Genomic DNA, 23,457 nt, shown 5'->3' with positions numbered 1-23,457 from the left:
GTTGTGTCCCGCCTGTGATTCCCGCCTACAGTGCACGCGGTAGGGATGGTGGTAAGAAGGGACGGTAGTAGAGTCCCGCCTGCGATTCCCGCCTACAGTGTCCGATAAATGAGTTGTTTGTGTGAATCATTTTATGGGAAAATGACAAACTATATTTTTGGGCCAAAATGGGATTTTTGGCGTGTGTTGGAAATAATCATTTTTCTGGGAAAAATGGTATTTTATGACTAAATGTATTTTGTCATATTGTTGGTTGCATTAATGTATTTTTATCCCGAGAGTTGTTTGGTTTATACTTACCTGTGATACCATTTTATGGTATCGCAGATTTTGATGCAGATGATGATGACGAGCCTTAGCTTGGCTCCGTTGGAGGAATGATCTGGGATTGCTCCTGTTTAGTGAGTTATGTTTTTATCAATTTATGTATTTACCTTTTGTATTATATTTGGGATGACTGTATACTTTTTAAAGATAAATTGTGTTGAATATTTGTATTTAAATTTCTGGTACTTAGTTGACTTATTTATATTATCCGCTGTGACTTTTATTGTGCGCATTTGCATGTTGCACACACACTTGAGTACATTTCGTTGGGATTTGTGACCGTGTTGTCATCATCCTGACGTCACGATTCCCTTGTTTTTGTATGTGGGAGTCGGGGCGTCACACACATGAATGGACTACATGAAATGAATATGGCATGGAGTCTAGGTAAGTATTATGTTCGTACTTTTATAGAATTTTCTAAATGATATGAAATGGAAATGAAAAGTTTTCTTTATGATGCTTTATCAATTTAAATGAATGATGTTTTATAAAAATATGCTAAGTATGAATGTTTAAAGGAATATATATGTTTGGCCTTCCTTGGCAGGCCCTATTTATGCACTCAAAAGTAATAGTTGTATACATGTGAATGGATGCTATATGTAGTAACTACTGTCTTTATTTTAAAGGATGAAATGAAATGTTAGGGTTTATGCTCAATGCTTTTAAATGATATTTAAAGTGACGCGATAAAAGTGTATTTTTAATTGACATTATGAAAGAGATTTTAAACAAGGTTATGAAACGATTTTAAATGATGCCATGAACTGAAGTTTACAATGATGCGCATGTTTATGCTTTTAAATGATGTTTTAAATGTTGAGATTCAAGCCTATGCTTTTAAACAATGTTTATGAAATGAATGGACCGATAAAAGGAATGAAAATGAAAGAACTGAAAGGACTAAATGAATAAAGGAAATGAATGTTTTAATATATGAGAATGCGTAACGGCCATGATTGAATGAATGGATACCAAGAGACTGGGCAGATTGTAATGCTAGGTAAGTAGTACTAGCGATACACCCAGTGCTACCTCCTGACTGAAAGGGATTCCCAACCTGTTGCCAAGGGCGGAATCCAAGTCTAAAAGACCGCTAACCCCAACACACGGGGTAAAACAGTGTATACCGGTTAGAGGAAAAGTGAAAAAAATGAATGAATGCATATATGCTTTAGTTTCTTTATGAATGAAAGTACAAGGTGTGGGAAATGTTTTATGAAATGAACACCATTTTTAAAGAAAAACCCCACCTTATAATGTTTTAAATGAAATAATGCTTATGTAAAGTATGTAGATGAATGTGAATGTATGATTAAAAACCTATGTTAGTATATTTTGACTGTATAAAGTACTACTTACTGAGTATTTGACTCACTTTAGTTTTGATATGTCCCTCCCCTTCCCAAGGACAAAGTGAGGAAGAAGCATCAGGACAAATATGGCCCAAGAGAAGAGTGACTAAGCCTATGCGGGCTTTATGTAACGTATGAAAGGGTAATTTTGTAAAAGGACTTTTATTTTAATTTAAAGATTGCAAACTCTCTTTTAACTTATAAAGTAGGTTTTTATCTTACACTTAGAACCTTTCATATCCTGGGAAGGAAAGGGAAAAAGTTTTAAAAGGGTCAGTAATTCTCATCTTATTTTTTAAAATCATTTTTTAAAGTCCCACTACAAGGACGAGCGTTAAAAATATAATAACATGTACTACTATGGTATAATAACATGCAATTAGACACTAAAAATAATATGTAATATTAAAGTATGATAGCATGTAATTAGACACTATAGTATATATAAGTCTAGTATAAAAATAAGTTAGATATCAGTATAGAAGTAAATTAGCAATGAATGCTTTAGTTTTAGTTCTTAATTTCTTTAAAAAAATTAAAATTTGAAAGTCCACAAAAAATTCTTTTTTTAAAATGGACTAAATATGAAGCTATAAAAAAAAAGTTCAACAAAATTCCAAATCTGATTCAGTTCCGTCAAATCGGAGTTGGTGCTAGAGTCGGAATAGGATCTAGGCCCCTTTTGGATGTTGGAAGCATCTGAGTGTGGTTCAATTTTAAACCTAATTCAACATTCAAACACACAGTCAAGCCTTCACTGAACCTCACTCAAGTTAAGACCAACCAAACCCACGGGATCCACAACCAATAAAAGTAGCACAGATGTTTGTAACTTTTTCTAACTCATTGCGTGTTGTTCTATCTCTTTGCTTCTTTTTCCTGTAAAAAATCATCATCTTCCCCAATCTTATTATCCCTAGCAGACCCACATAAAATCGAAAAAAATTTTAGTAGGAAATTATTTTTTACATGCATTGAGGGAATTTATGTTTGATTTATGTTATTTATTAGGAAAATATTTAATAAATTAATTATACAATCATTACAACAACTTCTCAATCATTGGTGGGACCCATACCTTTTTCAACATCCCATAAATAAATCTAAATTCATCTTAACATCCAAACACATCTAAACTCATCTTGAGTGGGCCCCACAAAATTCACTCACAAAACTCACTCAACATTTCATGTGGCGCCCCCAGCCCTTGCTTAGGATTTCACAGAAACTAAAACGCTGGGACATGCAACACTAGTTGATATGATAAATAAGATGCAATGCACCTACTGATATCTAACAGTAAGTAGTATATCGTAGTGGAAAGTCAACTTTAGTCAATTTTAAGGAAATATTAGTCATGGTACTGAAACATAAGATCCCAATACTTTTGAATAAAACCAAAGGAGTCAATATAGTTGATATGTGTTTCTAAAGAACTCCCAAAACATGGGACCATATATTTAGAAACTTAAACAGACAATCCTTTCCCAAAAGGGGAATGGGTCAAAACCAGGGTCCCATCCTCAAGCAGGCTTAAGAATATTCCCCTAGACGAGCGAACATCTACATCCAAACCCAATTTCGTGGCTACCTCCATAGCCTTTACAACAGAGTTCTTAGCTTGTTCTAAATGCCTTGATACAAAACTCATATCCTGCTTGAGCCTCAACATCTTCTAAGGATCCAGTAACGAAATACAAACATCGGACTCATTGATAAAAGCTACTGTCTTTATGAGTCATTGTGATGACACCTTAAGCAACTCTAAAAAGGATTGACGGCGAGTCTCCACAGTGAACTCGTCCTCAATTATTTCATTGATTCCGTCCATACTCAAGGGTCTTGAGTACCTGGCAAAACTTCTATCATTCTGAGTGAGGAATGATAGTGGGTAAATACAACAGTGAGATTTCGAGAAATCTCAGTAAGTAAACTAACAACGTGCAACATAAATCATAAGCATATGCAGCAAACTTAACAATGAATGCATGGACATGGACTTGTACATATGCTCTTGACCTTTCAAAGACTTTGTATAAAAACATGACTTTCATAACCTTGACTTTTGAAAACATGCTTTCTTCATTTCATACTTATAAGCTCATAACGTTTCTTGACTTATAACATATCATATAATGACTTAACATTGGATACCTCATGGCTCTCCTATGCACCGTATATTCCCCGCTAGTTACCGCATCAACTATTGATCACTTTGACCAAGGTGACTACGTCTTGACTTTCATATACGGCAGCTCACATTTCGTGTTCACCATAGGTGCACTCACTTGCTTTAGGTGCGATCCCGCTCCGGTATCTTTTTCTTTTAGGTACCATTCGAGATCCGCCGATAATACTTCATCGACCTAGAAGTATCTCTCTATTTTAAGCACTCCTGAGGACAAAGGAGTTCCATTAGGACATTTCCCCAGTCCTAGCATTTGAGGTTATGATAAAAACTTTACTTTTTTAAAAAATACTCTTTTCCTTTCAAAAAGGGTTTTCACAATCCCAATACATGTGACATGACAATGAACCTTAGAACTTTCATGAGACACATGAAATACCACAATGCTTCATCATAACCATAAATACCGAAATGTTCATCATAAAAAAAAGCATCCATACATGCAATACATATCCCGTTATGGCTTGAAAATATTAGAACATGCAAACATGTTTCCTTATAACAATTCAAGGCATGCGAATCAATCAAAGGCATACATTTCAATCATCATTTTTTAAGGGCCAAAACACATAAAACCCTAACCTAACCAAACATTATTCGTAACACATCAATCTTAAGACTCCAATGATCATGCTTCATTCATGGGGTTAACCGAAACCTCTTATCTTAGTAAACATGCATTTCAATCAATTTTCATGAACTTGGAATCTTCTAATGTATTGGACATGAATCTTAAATAAAGAGTTTCTCATGGGTGGCCGAAATCCTTCCATGTGGTTATATACAATATTTTCTTGAGTTTAGTCTCATACTAAAACGTTTGAGTGACAACCATTCATGCATAAACAAACATGGTAAAAACCAAACTCTAACATGGCATTCTTACTCCCTTTTTCATATCATACGCATCTTCCTTAAACCATTTTAATCATGCTTTAAAATAATCATAATCATGGAAGAACATCAAGTTCCAAACAATCACACAATAACTGAATCAACAAACAAGTTCACAAACCATATGCATAAAATATCCAAGTATAAGTTTGAGGTATACTTACAAAAATTCGAAATGTATTTTTATAACAAAAGGTGAAAAATCATATACAATACTAGTTAGGATCCTTACTCAAGAAAAACCCTAACTATGTGTTCTATGTAGTACTTCTTACACATTTTTCTTTCTAAGAAAAATCTAGTTTTCGAACCCTTCCCTCTTTGAAATTCAAAACTTGCCTTCAATAAAATCCCTAGCTACTACTCACTAGTGCCGTAACCCACTTTCCTCAAACATGAACTTTCTTCTTCTAGCTCAAGTGTGCGTCTGTAAGAGCATAAGTTCTAGATGAACTTGACTAAAAAATCGAGACCTCTCTTCCTTGAAGTTGTGCATGTGTGTGTGGGTAACAAAGAGAAGTTGGTTTCATACCTTCTAGGTCTTCTTCTTGCAAGTGTCTCTTCACTTGTCTTACTCTCAATGGGTTGTTTGGATGGTGAGAAAGTAATGGATACTTAGAAGAAAATGGGTTAACCGAAACTTACAAGAGCAAAACGCAGCCATAGAGGAATTTGATTCCGATTAAGTCAGTGCTCACCCCTAGTAGGAATAATTGTGACGGGGACAATAAGGCGGATGTTTTTGCTAGGTGTTTGTATGATGCTCACGAGGATGTCAAAATGGACAAAGATAATGACCAATATTTATATCCGCCAGACAATTTGTGCTAGACTAAGCAGTACTTTTGAATTGTGTTTGTAAATGGATTTCCCCCCACTTCATAAGCCCACTGGGCACTAGGCCGGGAAGTAATGGGTTTCACTCCGATGCCCGACCCTAAGGCCCAAACTTGCCCACAAAGTAAGTCTTCTACAAGGGAAGGTAAACAATGATGGTTGATGCGACGGATAGACCTGTCGTCGCAACCCTGCTCATGGGGACTCGTACAAGGAAGAGCGGGAAAGATGGAGGACTTTTGATCTTCTGACATGGGCACATCGACGGACCACCAAAGATACTAGCAAAGTAAGGCAAATCAGGAAACCATGCCACATTAATGGCACCACTACCCGAGCTACATACCACATTGATGACATCGTCGCAGAGCATGCCGCATTAAAGGACTCTAACAAAAGGAACGGTAAAAAGGATATAGAGGAGGAGACGTCGTGGAAGATAGGCGAGAGCATAGGCAAGAAGGGGTGCCTCTGAGTAGCGGGGTGAGCGCGGTGTGCCCTACGGTGGATGATTGCACTTGCCATCGCCGTTTGCCTGTGCCCTAACTGAAGACAAAATCCTAGATGAGCAGAGACTCAGAAAGGTGGAACCAAATGAGCAGTTGGAGTTCATTCCCTTAAACTCAAATCAACCTGAAGCCACTACAAGGATCGATAGCAAAATGGCACCTGAGGTGCAGAATGCCATGCAGCAACTCCTCATTAAGCACTAAGACATATTTGCCTGGAGCTACGAGGACATGCCCAAAATAGCCCTCGAAGTCTTGCAGCACAGCCTTAGCGAAGACCGAAAGGCCAAAGGGAAATGGCAAAAAGGCCGAAGTGTTAGTGTAGAAAAGAACGTCGTCATAGCTGAGGATGTGGACCACTTGTTAACCATCGGATTCATCCGAGAAGCTCACTATCCAAAATGGTTGTCCAACGTGGTGCTTGTGAAAAAGCCAAGCGAAAAATGGAGAATGTGTGTCCACTTCACCAAAGGACAGCTTCCCACTTTCTTGCATCAATCTGATCATCGACTCCACGACGGGCCTCGGTCGGTGATGAATGAGGTCTGTATTATTACATGGCAATGCCTTTTGGGTTGAAGAATGCAAGAGCCACTTACCAGCGGTTGGTCAACCGTATATTCAAAAATCAGGTAGGAAGAAACATGGAGGTCTATGTGGATGACTTGTTGGTTAAAAGTGGGACCTCATAACAACACTTGAACAATTTGAGGGAGGCTTTTGCAATACTGAGGCAATACCAGATAAAGTTGAACCCAGCGAAGTGCGCATTTGGCATCGGATTAGAGAAGTTTCTGGGATTCATGGTATTAGAACGCGGAATCGAAGCCAACCCCAAAAAAGTAGAGGCCATCCTCAACATGGCCCCACCTCGAAGCATAAACGAGATGCAAAGACTGGCCGGGCGAGTGGCAGCTTTCAACCGGTTCGTGTCAAGATCCACCGACAAGTGCCTGCCTTTCTTCAAGGTACTGTGAAAGGCACATATATGGGATGGAGAGTGCAACCTGGCGTTCGAGGCTCTGAAGAAGTACCTCACAAGCCCACCACTCCTCAATCAACCTAGGTGTCCCTGTACTTGTCTGTCTCCCCCCAGGCAGTCTTTTCAACATTAAAGCTTGAAAATGATGGAGTCTAAAGGCCAGTCTATTACACTAGCCGAGCATATCGTGGGGCTGATGCCAGGTATCCCCACATAGAGGAACATTCCTCCGTGCTGGTGGTAACCACACACAAGCTACACCTGTACTTCCAAGTTCACCAAGTAAAGGTCCTAACAGAAACCCCCCTGAAAAAGATCTTATAAAGGCCGGATGCTTCAGACCCGCTCATGAACTAGGAAATAGAGTTAAGCGAGTTTGACATCGACTATGTGCCCTAGAATACCATCAAGGGGTAAGTGATGGCAGACTTCATGGCTGAATTTACTAGTTTATGAGTAGAGAGTGAACATGCACCTCCCATGAAGCCCTAACATGTTTTCGTAGATAACTTATCTTGCCGGGCTGGAGGGGGAATGAGAGTGCATATCATTACGTCTGAGGGAGAGGAGTACAATTACTTCATCAAGTTGGTGTTCAAAACCACGAACAATGTGGAGGAGTGTGAAGCACTACTTTCAGGACTGGCAGTGACCAGGTCTCTCGATGTTGCAAAAATTGCAGTGTGAGCCGATTCGCAGGTGGTGGTCAATCAAGTACGAGGGGAGTTCATCGTGAAAAGTGAAAAATTGAAAAAAGACTTGGCACTAGTAGAAGCCAAACGCCTCCACTTCAAGTACTTCCAAATTTAGCGGGTGCCTAGGGTAGAAAATAAAAAACAGACAAACTAGCACGCGCAATTCGGGCAAGAATACTCCCCTGCCAGAGCAGACAGTGATTTGAACTGTCGAAGTACCCGTCGTAGGGATTGAGGTGATGGAGATACAATCCAAAGCCTAGATTGGGTGAGGGACATCCTCAAGTACTTGGATGCCAACGAGGTGCTCGAAGATAGACAAGAAGCTAGAAAGATTAGGAACTGAGTGGCACGTTACACTCTGATCAAGGGAATTCTGTTCCGAATGGGCCACTCGACGCCTCTCTTGAGGTGCATCTCCTCTGAAGAAGATCAGTATGTGTTGGCAGAACTACACAAAGGGATTTGCGGCAATCACTCAGGAGGAAAGGTGCTAGCCGAAAAGGTGATGAGGGTGGGGTATTTACTGGCCCTGTGCCTTGCGAGATGCTGAGGAATACGCATGGAAATGCCAAAAGTTCCAAGAGTACGCTAAAGTACCCCACTGCCTGCAAGAAGAATTGACATCAGTCACCTCACCTTGGTCCTTTGCATAGTGGAGAATTGACTTAATCGACCCACTCTCCCCTGGCAAGGGAGGAGTAAAATTCGTGGTAGTAGCTGTGGATTACTTCACCAAATGGGTTGAGGCCAAGACCCTAACAACCATCGCGATGAACAACATCACATAGTTCATGTGGAAGACGGTAGTTTACAGGTTTGGCATCCCACGCACTATCATATTGGACGATGAGAGACAGTTTGATTCCGATCACTACAGTAATTGGTGTCAGGAGCTGGGGATTAAGTTCTGGTACTCGTCTCGGGGCCACCCCCAGTCCAACGGGCAGATAGAGGTGTCCAATAAGACATTGATGGGAATGCTCAAGAAGCAACTCCACGACAGGAAGGGCACGTGGGCAGAGGAACTTCCTAGTGTCCTGTGGGCCTATCGACTCCTTTCACCCTCACTTACGGCCACGAGGCGATGTCTCCAATGGAAATCGAGATCCCCACCTACAGAGTTTAGCACTTCGAGCAAGACTCTAATAACAGGTGGCTAGAAAAATAGCTTGATTTGTTGGAAGAAGTTTGATTAGAGGTAGAGATAAGAATCGCCACCAACAAAAGTTGGGTCGAGAGATGTTTCAGCAAGCGAGTGCATCCGAGAGCATTCAAAGTTAGAGACCTCGTACTTAAAGAAATGGGAACAACAACATGAGATAAGGGAAAGTTGGGCCTCTGATGGGAAGGCCCCTACGTGGTCACCGCCACCAATTGCTCGGGCTCCTTCAGGCTCCAAGACTCCTAAGGAAGCGAGCTACCGCACCCCTAGAACACCACCTATGAATATTTTATTGCTAAAGCTAGTGTAATTATTGTAAAATTATGTTTTCATACCTACACTACAAATCCTAATGAAAGAGGTGTTCTGTTTCAATGTCAAGTTTCAGGGATATAACAGAATCTCCATCAACAAAATCTCCATCAACTGTTTACCTCCCCGCAGGACACCAAAGGGACGAGCCATGCCAGAGGCTGCTATGTCCCTTCTGTAGAGAAGTGCAGGTCAGCCCTCGACCACCAGAAGATAAAAACAACCCTTCCTCATGAGCGTCAACTGGGGGGAGCGGATCCAGTTATAGACTGTCCGAACAACGTACCTCCCACGGGGCCAAAAGGGCAGGGTAAGCCAAAGGCCACCTTGTCCCTCTCGCGATGAAGATCAAGTCCAGCCTCAAGGCTGCTCGAAGAATTTACCCCGACTTCTACCACGTCGAAGTGTGGGATCAGCGTCAGCCTGATCCAAACTTACCATTTCCTGCAGTATCAACAAGCGAGAGCGTCTCTAGTACAGAACTGCCCGAACCGCCTACCTCCTCACAAAGGATGATAGGTGAGCGGGATACTCAACCTCCTCAGCCCCCCCTAGCAGCCCAAAAAACTTACCCAGACCCCTATCATGGTGAAGGAGTGGACCAACCGCATCGCTGTTCGAATTACCTCCCCTGCGAGCTACGAAAGGGATGTGTGTAATGCCTAAGCTTTATCCCTGTCACAGCGGAGTGCGGGTCATTCCTCAACTTCCCGAAGGGAAAGACCTACCTTCCTCATAAGCGTCAACAAGAGGGAGCGGATCTAGTAGCAGACTACCTAAACAACTTACCTCCTCGCGGACCAAATAGATAGATTGAGCCAAAGGCTGCCTTGTCTCTCCAAGGTGAAGAGCGAGACTAGCCCTACGACTACCCAAATAACTTATTCCGACCTCCGCTGCGACGAAATGTGGGATTAGCACCAGCTTGACCCAAACTTACCCTTTCTTGTGGTGTCAATGGGTTGGAGCAGGTCCAGTAGCAGACTGCCCGAACAACCTACCTCCCATGGGAAACGAAGGGACAAGTTGAGCCAGAGACCGCCTTGTCTCTCACACGATGGAGTGCGAGTCTAGCCCCGAGGCTGAATACTTACCCCAACCCCCATCGCGGCGAAGGAGCAGACCATCCACATCGTTGTTCGAATTACCTCCTCAGGGGGCAAAGGGGTGGTTTGACTTGAGGCATTCCTACCCTTCCCTAATGGAGTGCGGGCAGTCCTCAACTACTCGAAGATGAAGACTTACCTTCCTCATGAGCGTCAACAAGCGGGAGCAGGTCTAGTTACAAACTGTTTGAACAACCTAACACCTTGAGGACCAAGGAGATGGGTCGAGCAAGAGACCGCCCTATCTCCCCAGGGCGAAGAGCTAGACCAGCCCCAAAGCTACCCGAATAACTTACCCTAACCTCCGTTAAGATGAAGTGTGGGATCAGCGCCGGCCTGACCCAAACTTACCCTTCCCTGCGGTTTCAACGGGCAGGAGTGGGTCTAGTAACAGACTGGTCGAACAACTTAGCTCTCAAGTGGAACAAAAGGACGGGTTGAGCTAGAGGCCCCCTGTCCCTCCTATGATGGAGAGGGTCCAGACCTGAGGCTACCCAAAAAATTACCCCGAGCCCCATCGCAGCGAAACACCGAACTAGCTACACCGCTGTCCAAATTACCTCCTCGGGGGGCAAAGGGGTGGTTTGGTGTAAGACATTCCAACCCCTCCTCGACGGAGTATGGGCTGAGTCTTTCGATTGCCTAAATACCACAACAAGGAACGCGGCCATTAACAACATGGTAAAAAGCAGTAAGCACATTGCGTCATAGGCCGAAGGGCTAAGGTTTGCGAAGTCTAACTCCTACAAATCTAAGGATAAAGTTATGGTGAAATTCTTATGTTTCAATCAGAAATTAAATACGCAATGTCAATGGACAGGAATGGGTTCGGTGCCAAACTGCCTGGACAACTTACTTCTCTGCGAACCAAAGAGACGGGTCGAGCCAGAGGCTGCCTTGTCTCCCTGGGGTGGAGAGCGAAACCAACCCCATGGCTACCCGAATAACCCACCCTAGCCTCCATTGTAGCAAAGAGCGGCCCGGTCTATTTATATTTAACTCCACGACCATGGTGCTACTCAAAGGGGCATAGAGGCGGCGGGTTAGCAAAATGCTTCCCGGCCTCTCCCCCCCAAGGAGCAACTGGAGTCTCCTTGTTACCACTTAACTCTTAGGGGGGATTTCTGTCTCCCCCCAAGCCAACGGCAACGGAAGAAGGCCAACATACGCTGATTACACTTCTCTCTTTTTTCAGTTACATATCAAAATAAAGCACAACAATGCAAAGTGGAAGAATTGCAGGACTAGGCGGGGTAAAACGCATCTGGGAGATTTACGGAAATCAACTCAAAGAAAGGTGGAGAGACATCGGCCTTGCCAATCACATCGCTAAAAGCACTAAAAGATAACTAACTAACGAGAGCAGTATAAGTAGGAACTCATCGGTCGACAGGGTCGTCGGGAATGGGTTCGGTGCAAGCAGGGTGAACCATAAAGTTCGAGAAGACGACAATCCCCCCACCCAACGCAGACCCCATAATTCCCTGCGTCATAGCCCTCATGTTGGCCACATACAAAAAACAAGGGAAAAAACCTGAAAGAAAATGGCTGCAGAAGATAAATAGCAAGCTAAAAGGATGATAGTGATAAGTTACAACGTGAAGCCGCAAGCTTATAAAAACAATGTGAAGTTGCAAGCTTATAAAAGACAAGTTACAATGTGAAGTGGCAAATTACAAGCTTACAACAACATACAACATAAGTTGACTAGATATGACAAAAAGGCATGGAGGAGCAAGCAAACTGAAGTCTATCAGATCATATTACAGTAGAAATGGTCGATAGGGATCTCTATCATTACGATGTGCAGATAACGCCAGAGGTTACCTTGAAGAAAATCAACAAGGGACATATTGAGGCAACTAATTGGGTCGTACGGTGATAGTAATCGTTGAGATACCACCAGGAGTCGCTCACATGCCGTGGAGAGATGTGAGGAACTGTTGGAGGAGGTGAAGATAGGAGGGTGAGATGACGATAGAAGGGCAGTCTTGGTGCGTGTGAATGGGCGTTGTGTGTTGGAGTGTGCAAAAATGAAGGCTGAAAATAAGGTTGAGCTTTGGAAGAGGAGGTTTGAAACTGAAACCTCAAACAACAGAGAAGAGCAAGACCCATCAGAGTAGCAGGTTGAATTGCAGCTGAGAGGAATCAACCATCAACTAGCAGGATTACGTCCAGCAGAGTTGCCCCTAAGGGCACTTGGGTTTAGATCCCTCTAGAGGAGAGCAACCTATTCCATGGACACTTCGTCCAGGGGAAGCTCCAGCACACTCAAAGCCCTCAGGTCACATTGGGGACTCTAGAGGATATGAGTCTTCATCCTTTCCAAGCCGTCAGTGTAACTGAAGTGCTAGGCATCATCGCGGATACCATGGACTTACGACAACTCCTCCTGTAGACCCCAGATGGTAGCGTCACGGGCCTCCAAAGCACGCCTAACTTCAGCCTGATCGATCTCCAAATACCTCCTACTTTTCCTCTCATCTTCTAGGGCCCTTCTCTTGTTTGTCAGAGACTGGGAAGCCTTCCCATACTGCCCTAACAGCCACTTGTACAACCGATCTTCAGAGTCTTGCTGCTTGCGCAGCTCCAAGTTCTCGATCCGCAGCCACTCAAGCTCCTGCTGACAGTTGTCGAGAGAATTTTATAGCCTCTCCTTCGCCTCGGAGGCGAGCACCATCTTGAGATGAAGAAGGCCAACCTTATCCTGAGACTTCGACAAGTCAACGAAGGCCTCCTCAATCTCTTCTTTCTTCTTCCTCTCCTCCGCTGCATATCATAAAGCCAGTTGTATGAGCGAATGAAGTGCTCTATTCTTGCTCGGCACCTCCTCTAGTTCGTCTGCAATGAATGCCGCTAAACGCTCCAAGCCCTGCCATAGAAGTCTAGGTCAAAATCAAAGAAGGAAATTAACAAGAGGCGCAGAGAGCTTACAAATAAAGATCTTACCCCAGTGAAAAGCCTATTGAGCCTGCTATTCACCTTGTGGATATGGTCAGCCAGGCTTTCTGCAGCCATCAACCCAAAGTCTATTGGGACCTCATCAATAGCCTCCTCATTCCCATCAAGGATCACAGGCATTGTAGCTACCTTAGCCAAGGGAACGCCTGCCATCGCCTCCTCGACCCAAGCAACGACCCTTGCCACTTCATCACCGAGGTGACCTTGACCTCAGGGGAGTATAGTAGAGGGGATCCGAGATAGAAACCCGCTTAGGGAGACCCCCTGTACTCATTAAAATGCTCCATGGGCAAAGGTCAAGGGACCCACTCCAAGGCAATGCTGAGGGATGAGGAGACTACTGAAGACCCCCTCACAACCAAAGGGCCCGGTGGGGTCGTAGAAACTGTTTCAACAACAAGTCTCCCTCAATGACTCCAACTCGACAGGAGTCACCTCCAAACGCCACGAAAAGCTAGCAAACTCCTCTGGAGCAGTGTTGCCCTGCCCGTATGCGGCACGGGTAGCGTCAGAAGATCTAGCTAGCTTGGAAGGATACAAGGATGTCTTGGGGGCCATTAGCAACTAGGGAGAAAGAAGAGGAATCAGAGAGAACGATGCAAGGAAAAGTGCTTGAAAGAGGAAGAGGAACACATGATATCCAGCAGAAGAGAGAATAGACAAAATAACCCATTGCTAAGAAGAAAGGGGACCTTATACAGGCAAGCTTGACGGTTGACATCCCAAGATAGTAGGAACCCACATGCCCCATTGAGTACTAGAATCCCACGATCGTAACGATTCCAGCAGAGCGTATCTAGTGATGCAACGTGGGAAATAAGTAACTGCCTGACACTGAAGGGGCGTCATTTAATGCAAAACGAAACCGTCGAAGTATAGCCATACAAGCTAAAGGTGAACCGTTGCCAAATATTATGTAAATATGAAAAGGCCGATCGAATATAGCTAGGAAGCAGAAGTGCGAAAAGTGAGCACCGAGAACTCCACAACCCCCCATCCCGGTAAGGAGAAGGTCGTATAGCCACAGTTGCAAAAGTTGATTAATCAAGGAAGAAAAGGCAGAATTCCGATTGGACCCATCCAATGGGAATTGTCGGGGAAACTATAAGAGGATTTCCCCCCACTTCATAATCCCACTAGGCACTCGACTGAAAGCTAATGGGCTTAACCCCAATGCCTGACCCCAGGGCCTAAACTTGCCAGGAAAGTAAGTTATCTGCAAGGGAAGGTAAACAATGATGGCTGATGGGATGGACATACCTGACGCCGTCTCCACTCATGGGGACTCGTACAAGGCAGAGCAGAAAAGACAGAGGACCTTTGATCTTCTGACATGGGAACATTGATGAACGACTAAAGATACCAGCAGAGTAAAGCAAATCAGGAAACCACGCCGCATTAATAACACCACTACCTGAGTTATATGCCACATTAATGACGTCATCGCAGAGGTACCACATTAAATGACCCTGACAAAAGGAATAGTACAAAGGATATAGACACCATGGGGGTGGACATGATCTCTCCCCTCCAGACTCCCAGTACAAATAGTAATTTTCAAGTACAAGAAAGCTCTCTGATTTCCAGACTCTCTCATTATTTACAAACTTTCAAAATACTCTACTGACTTTGACATCAGAGACTTCTCGGCCCCAATGCCACCCTTTATTCTAATGTTTTGGGTTTTGGCTGTCAATTTTGAAAATCAATTTCAATCCCAATCCCAATTTTCTCCATACAAGACAATAGATTAAAAAAAAAAAATCATAGTTTATGTGGTTCCATTGGTGTAAATGTTAGGTGGAAGATTGATTGGTTCCAACTTCCAATGATAATTGTATTTTGTATATAACTGGCTCTTTGAGTTATTGTTTTTCCACTCCTTCCTTTATTCCATAGGAAGTCTTTGTTTGTGTACATGATCTCAGCCAACTTTTATATTACATATATATATATATATATATGGTGAAGTAATTATGGTTATGGCTTGGCTCTGCTTCCTCAAGTAGCTTTTGTCTTTTATTTTGTTTTGTTTTTCTTGTGTTTTTAATTTTTTTGTCACTTCGTAAAGAAAGATTTGAAGGGGACAAATGTTATTATAGTTTGGTGCTTGGGTGAATTTTTGAGCTCACTTTTTGCTTGCTCATTTGTTAGAATGAAATATTGTCACTTTTGCATTTATACCCAAAATCCATAGATGGATCATACATAATGATATCACTGTCATAAATGTGAGAAAAGTGAGTAGGCAGATACTTAGTTTTATGCCCATAATTCATGGATGTCTTTTTTGATGCCTGATCGATGAAGTTTGGCAACCCATAGGGACTCGTTTTTCTTTCTTTCTTTATTTTGGGTATGAGGAATGGGTAGGTTGGGTTTGCTGCTTAAAGATTTGGTGCAAACTGATATATCTTCAAATTGATAACAATCATAGTTATACTAGGTCTCATGCCATTACTACTATTTTTTCTTAACAAGTGGTGTGATCTAAATTTGGAAGACGATGATAATGTTGGTCTTGATGTTGATGATGATGGTGGTGATTGCGACGAAAATATTTTGATTAACGTTTCGAATGTTGATCCTTATTGTCTTATTGATGAAGATGAGTATTTTTTTTAACAGTTAGATTGAGAACTTAAAAGTATTATTAAGTTTTTCAAATATGTATGTTTTTAAGATTTTTATTGAGAAGTATTATTGAGATTTTTTAAGTACGTATATTTTTAAGACTTGTATTGATATTATTATGGAATATAATTTTTCATATATATATAATTGTTTATATATATAATTTATCCATATAATAATTATCTCGAAATGTACCAATACCGAAATATTCCGTTTCAATATATCAATCGGAATGGTCATCATAATGGAATTCAAAACTTTGGATGTAAGAGCATTTGCATTGACTTCATCAAAAACCTAGCTAAATGTAAAATATGATGAATTTCATCAAAATAGAGCTGTATTGAATTAACCAAAGAGATAAGTGGGAAGTTTTAAGTTACAGTAAATGGATGAGTTTTTTCAAATTTGAAAGGCTACAGTTCACTCATCAAATCTATTTTTTATTCATTTTTAATATTTAAAGGTATTTTTTATTTATATTTAATCTCCAACCGTCTTGTAATAATAATGTAATAATCAAATTAAATTATTAATTAACATATAATTAGTGTAATTGTAAAAGATGAAAAATAAAATAAAAATATTTTTATTAAAAAATATTATATTATTATTTTAATAAATTCAATCACTAATTTAACGTGAGTTTATGGTTAGAAAGATTTTAAATTTTTAAAAAATATATATTTTTAATGAAATCAATGCTAATCTAAGAACACTCGCAATGAATGATGTAAAATACAATTTCCAGTAAATTATAAAGAAATTTGGCCAAAAGGGTCCGCTAGATGTGGAGTAAACTGTTCTGCACTCTAAAACTTTTTTAATTCTTTTCTCTCTCTAGAAGTTTTTCCCCGCTGCTTTTGTATGCCAGCATTTCATTTCAGCCCCTCTCGTTAGTTTGGCACCATCTTCGTCAGAGTGAAGTTGTTCCTCGTCGAGTCCATCACGGAAAGCAAGCAATGCTTCAAGCTCTTCTCTCTCCGGTTCAAGCATTCCATTGTCCCTACTGCTGAGGTAAAGATTCTGGAAAATTTTCCCCATTTTCCATGCGGTTCCGAGTAGAACTAGGGTATTTGTGCAATCTTCTCTCTCAATCTCTCTATTCAGGACTCTATTCTCTCTTCTCTCAAATCTGAGATTTTCGAGCATTTCTCAGAAATAAGAGTTGCTTCCACATCATTAACTGAAAACCCTGGTTTCCACCATCAACATGTCTAAAAAACATCGTTCAGAACAAAGTAACCTTTGTCTTGAGGGGCCAAGAAGAAAGTTTGGGTTAATTGCGTGCGTTTCCAGTCAAATACCCAGTGATAATAACAAGGACTCCCCCATTGTAGGTGAACCTGCAAATAAAACAAAAAAAGAAAAGTAAGAATTTGTAGATTGCTCAAGCTAATCATTTTCCCATTCTAACTTTTTCAGATTTTATAGATTGCTCTGTTTGATAACTTTCAAAAATTATAGAAAAATATTTCAGAATTAAAAACCTCTTTTTCATTATACTTTCACCCACCAAACAATTGTTTGGGCTTGGAAGGAAAGGTGCGTCCGTCTGGCAAAATTTTCTCATGCACCGCATGGTAGTGCCAAAAACAAAGTGATATCAGTCACTTGCTCTGTGTGGACCAAGGCTCGGTTGATGTAAGGTAGAATCTTGACAGAGAGGTTTCTGTCTGCTGTTTGTGACTCTTTTAGTTTAGTTTGAACCGTATATGCATATATAAATACACCCACAACCATATGTATTTGATTGCTAGTTGGAAGCTGCAGTCGATAATTTAAGACTTGGGTTTATGTTTCGATGATTCAAAGTGGTATTTGCTTGATTAGATTCTCTAGCTTCTCTAATAGTTTGTTTCTTTTATTCTTAGTTCCATACTGAGGCCCTTATTGGTACTTGAAATCTTTTAGATTTCTTGAGTTATGTAGGGATGGAGTTCCATACTAACGCGTGCGCGCGCGCGCACACACACACATCTCTTATTGGATTGAATTTTTTCAGATTCTTGTATGATGGAGGGCATTGAAATCTTTTAGATTTCCTGAGGTATCTAGAGATGGAGTTCCATGCTAACACTAACACACACACGCGCACACACACACATCTCTTATCGGATTGAATTTTTTCAGATTTTTGCATCTCATAATACAAAATAATGAAATGCAATTGAAAAGGAAAATCAAAGATATTACAAATGCGAAGATGACAAAATCTGTACCATTGTTTAAAAATAATGGCTTAGATTTGAAGAATTTCAGTACCTTGGAGTCGTGCTAGGAGATCTAGAGGATCGTAGTCCTATTCGAGGTATTAAGTTGTTTCGTGATTAGAAGTTGATCTTTCAAGGGTACATAGGTGTTGATGCTATTGTAACAAATCTGACTGTTTCATTAGGAATATTACATGCTGTAAAAGTCCTTGCACCATGGCAATTTTAGGAAGATAGTCTTTTACTCTTAGTAGTATGATGGGATGCTCTTTTAAACCATGCTTTTCATTTGAAATCCCAGTATAATTTTATGTTTCCCCTTCTTGGTACTTAAGAGTTTCTTTTCCCGATTTGCTATATGCTATATGCTATTCTTTTATATTAAGATGCCTCTCTTGTCAAGAAAAAAGGTGTGTTTTCCTTTTGATTGGTTAATTATCAGCAATGAGGGGCTGGTTTTTTCAAATTGGAATCTGTTTAGTTTGTTGTGAATGTAAGCATTGACAACAAACTATGTAAGCATTCAGATTTTTAAGGTTTGTATTTCTCTTCTGTTGAGTTTTTGTAGATGCTTTGGTGATGGTTTGATTGCTAGTTGGAACTCCTTGTCAGACCTTGCTACTCGGGAGTTGAGACTCTTAGTTCAGCGTACTGTTTTTGTCTCTCTTTTGGACCCAGCGCTTTGTTTTAGCTGTGCAAGCTTTCCTTTTCCTCCTTACATTTTCCCTCTGGGATTCCGGACATTCCACATTCAGGTTAGCATCCCTAGCATGATACCTCCATTTTTTCCCCTAGAAAGCTTTGAAAAAATATGTAACAAAAGTTACAAATTGTCTTTGCTTTCCCTTCTTTCTTGTGGTCCTTTAAAAAGGCCCCCAAAAACGTTATATTTGTGGGCTCCAACTTAGCCGAGTAGTCCTGTTAGGCTCCTTTGTGTGGACTTTCACCCTTAAGCAGTAAATTTTCTGATTTTTTGCGAAGTTGAGTTGTTCTCCTTCACCTTCTCGGTAAGCTAACAAAAGTTAGTTGTCCATTGTTGCTACTGATGGTTTCATTATTTGTTTGTGTTTTTCCGTTCTTCCTTAAAGCGTGATGCAAGGACTTGTCTTTTCATTCTTCTTCTTCACATTTTGATTTATTTTTGGCTGGTGTTTTCTGACAGCAATTTTGTTTTGGTTGGTTGTTTCCTGACAGCCGTCATGGATTTTGATGTGAGAGTTGGAAAGAAAGAGGCTGATGATGAGTACGATATTAGATTGGAAAGACGGTTGAAAAGAAGGTGCATTGCCAATAAAAAGTTCTCTAGCAATTATGTGAAGAAAACTAGAAATATGAGTGTTAAAATTAAAGATGCACCCTTGGACATGGATGTGCCTGATGAGGACCATGCAGAATTTTTGAAATATTTATCGGGGAATAATCGTGACGGGGACAATGAGGCAGATGTTTTTGCTAGGTGTTTGTATGATGGTCACAATGATATCAAAATGGACAGAGATAATGACCAATATGTAGATCCGCCAGACAATTTGTGCTTGATTGATGATGATGTACCCATGGATGTGGATGAGAATGATGAGGACTATGCAGTATTTTTAAATTGTCTTGTTCGGAATATTGATGATAATAATGATGGAGATGTAAGTGCTAGGTTTTCAGATGATGACAATGAGAATGTCAAAAATGTGGAAGAGGATGATCAAGATGGAGATCCACAGCATGACATGTGCATGGACGACGATCATGATGATCTGGATCCTCAGTATAAGATTTTCTTGGAAAATTTGAGGGAAGATGGACAATCATATGTACTTGAAGTTGTTACAAACAATGGGATGTCGATGGTTGTAAAGTATGAAACAGAGAAAGGGTTGTCTGATGGGCTCGTGTTAGACCCTCAGGGAACTTTGAACAGTTGGCAGAGAGAGGAGACTGAAACTGCAAATGGACATATTTCTAATATGAGAGAATCTGATACGACTGATGAAGACTACCAGGAATTTCTTAGTTGTCTTAAGAATAATGGTGAAAATATTGTATGTACCCTTGAAAGTGGCATACCGTTAATATATGAAGAGGATGCAGGGTGTTCAGATGATTTAGAAATAGTTGGAACAGATGAAGATCCATTTTCTGATGGATACTTCACCCCATTCGTAGCTTCTAGATTGGATTCAATTGTATGTATTTCTTCCTTTTCCAACTTTGAGCCATTTTGTTTATTTTTCTAGTATGGTCTTTCAAATGTTGTATGCTACAACTTTTGAAATCCGTCTTGTTTTGGTTGTGTGCACTTTTCAAATGAAAAGATCGATCTAGACGCCAAGACATCTAATGGAAGTCCTGGTAGTTATGGTGATTCTCAGTTTAGGAAGAGGCTTATGGAGATTCTTAGAAGTCCCTACGATGCAAAGGAGTATGAATACCTTCTCCATGAAGTATCTCGCAGAAGGCAAACGGAACGTAACCGAGAATTGCGTAATGGGACAAAATCATATAGATTAGAGTCTGTTGCTAAGTCTTATCTTGATCAACACCATGGTAAGTTCATCATGACAAATACTATGGTTTCATATTTTTTGACTGTTCTATTTATGGTAGATTAGGTGCATGATGTAACTATGACAAAGCCACCTTCTGATGTTGATTTCAGTGATTTACTTTTAATTTTGCAGACTTTGCAAGAGAGATCATTTCAGTCGAATACGATCGACGTAGAGTTTTGAATCTGTTACGTGGATTTTTCTTTTGGTTGCAAGTGAGTATCTGGCCGACTTTTGATGTTATGGATGACTTAGATGAGCTACTTCTCTAGATAGTTTCTTAATAGAAAACTTGGTGTGCTTTGATTGTATTTAATGTTATATGCTTGTTTAATTTAGATGACAATCACAAAACACAATGCCATATTATGATCAAATTGGAAAATAATGTGATCTTTGATATATATTTCTATGATAATGAGAAGAAATCTATGAATCATACTTGAAGCTTTACAAACTTGATGTAAAGTTGAATCAATTTGTGAAGGACTAAAAAATTGACATATTTCTTCTCTAATTAGTAGTTTGGGATGGTCTAGTGAAAATTGTTGGCTATGCACTGGGTAGTGGGGTTGTATTCTCTTATACATTTATGCATGACCTTGTTGTTTGCAAAACAGACCACTTAGTAAAAGAAATCATGTGTGGGAGATCTCATAGTTTTTTTTTTTTTTTTTTAATTTTTTATTTTGTTGAATCATGAAAACCTTGTTGATGAAATTTAAGAATGTTCAATAAATTTAAATAATCTATATGGGATCTTAATGATAAATGTGCAATTGGAAGTCAACCCACACTACCTAGAAATGGATGCTATATCCGTGTTTATCTTACTAGTTTCAGACAACTTGGAACCTGTTTTAAATGAAGTATATTAAATACACCATGTGGTATAAAACATAACCAGATTGATGTGGTATCTCATCGAGTGCAAGGCTGCTGGATAAACTCTAAACACCCAATTATTGTCCCTGACTCGAGCATCAAATTGAAGGGGATTTGTGTGAGAGATTGAACCAAGGCCAATTTGTTCACACTTGGGGGCGTCATAAGACTTGTTACTTTCTTTAGATAGAAATTGAAGTATCCATCAATGTGCTCTTGATGCACTTCATCGCTAATTGTACTTGCATTTGTCAATTCTAAATGTGGATTTGTATCTGGCGTTGTGCATGTGTGCATGTATGCCTTTGTGTGCATATGTACATGCAGATGCCTATTTATTTGAGCTAACCTGCTATAACTGCTGATAATATCAAATCACATGTATGACATTCTCACTTATGTAATTGTCGTATGTTTTTCAGAATTTGGTTCAGAAAGGAGCGTTCCAGCCTTGGAAGGACTCATCATGTTTGAATATATTGCCAGAAATGTAACTAGGAATTTCTCGCCAAGTTCTGTTGACATTGCAAAGTAAGTCCATCCGACTTGGGTTGTAGCAGCAGAGGCTAGATGTGTCCTTGGCTTCTAGATGCAAGGTTGTGTATATGGAAGTTGGATGATGTTGGTTTATAGTCCTTCCACTGTCAAGGTTATTGAGTTCCAGGATTACCCAAAAGTGTTGTGCTTAAAGCTTGTAATGTAATGCCATATATTAATTAATGTGTGTTTTGCAGGTTAAGGTAAGCAGACGCTGCTACACGTTCCAAGAGAGTTCATGTTGAAATTGGCTCATTAGAACTTCAAATAACTCCTCGGAAAAACACTTTTAGAGCAAACTAAACAGTCAGAGTAAACATTATTCATTCCTGAAACTAACACGAAAGAAAATTCCGTTTTTCAGAATCCTAGATATTGAGTTGCCAAGTAAAATAAATGATATCTTCCAGTGATTTTATACACAGAAAGAAGTATAAAGTTTGAAGCATTTCATGATATTAACTTTCTTTGTCTACCTGAGCAAAAGTGAATCCACTTGACCTAGTGCTCCTTAAGATTGAAACTTTACTAATAGACACTCATTTTCGCTGTTAATCAGTCCACGTTTCTTACCTAAGCTAATATATTTGCTCTGGTTTCAACTAACTTTACCATTGAATCCTGTATGACCTCATTACTTTACCAAAGCATATGGCCTCTCCAAAATGGAGGTCTAAAAATAAAGAAAAACAAAAGAAAGAAAACTTTACTCAATCATTGACCCAAAGCATGATAAATAAATCCAGGGTTTGATGGAAAGTGGACACTTATTTTCTATATCGTCTACAATGGCATATATACAGTAAGTACATTTATACTAGCAGATCCATTGTTTTAACTTTACCTGTATTTGACTCTCACTCAACTTTAAAGGCCATTTACTTTCTGTAAAGCATTTAAGCACGTCCATTGTTTCAACCACATTCATGCGTGCCCCTTTTCAATGCCTAAATCAATGTGGATGGCTATTGTTTGGGCTGCTGTGTTGTTGACCTCTTCCCACCAGCGTTTGTATCAACTTACTAGTTCAATTTCATAGACTTCAGTTTTTTCCTTATCTGCATGGTGGAGTGTCTCAAATATCTCAAAAACAAAAGCCTCCGTGGCTAGCCTCCTTAAAATTCTTCAAAGCTTTGGTATGAAATAATTGCCAATGCTAAGCTTCTAATTGAGAATTCTCGTTCACTCATTGGAGATGGAACTGAAACTCACTTTTGGATTGATAATTGTGTTATGGGTTGAGAAGGTGCTGGAGTGAAAGGATTGCGATGCTGAAGTGGGAAGATTGCAATGGGCAAGGTGCTATGATGT

General features: G+C 40.3%; 1 protein-coding gene across 4 annotated transcripts; it reads left to right on the top strand.

The window, feature by feature from the left end:
- Positions 1-16,685: 16,685 nt before the first annotated feature.
- Positions 16,686-22,353, top strand: LOC121250195. Of its 4 annotated transcripts, none has more exons than XM_041149205.1 (5): positions 16,686-16,985; positions 19,376-20,361; positions 20,491-20,722; positions 20,857-20,939; positions 22,032-22,353. In XM_041149205.1, the coding sequence occupies exons 2-5, from the start codon at positions 19,381-19,383 to the stop codon at positions 22,101-22,103; spliced, it is 1,368 nt and encodes a 455-aa protein (XP_041005139.1). In that variant the 5' UTR covers positions 16,686-16,985; positions 19,376-19,380; the 3' UTR covers positions 22,104-22,353. The 4 variants fall into 4 exon arrangements, with proteins under 4 accessions (XP_041005139.1, XP_041005138.1, XP_041005137.1 ...); XM_041149204.1 differs by having other exon boundaries at positions 16,686-17,617; XM_041149203.1 differs by lacking the exon at positions 16,686-16,985 and adding an exon at positions 17,916-18,279.
- The last annotated feature ends 1,104 nt before the right edge of the window (positions 22,354-23,457 follow it).

Source organism: Juglans microcarpa x Juglans regia, chromosome 2D, assembly GCF_004785595.1.
Source record: "Juglans microcarpa x Juglans regia isolate MS1-56 chromosome 2D, Jm3101_v1.0, whole genome shotgun sequence".
NCBI classification, from domain to species: Eukaryota; Viridiplantae; Streptophyta; class Magnoliopsida; order Fagales; family Juglandaceae; genus Juglans; species Juglans microcarpa x Juglans regia.
This window is presented reverse-complemented; position numbering and strand designations above follow the sequence as displayed.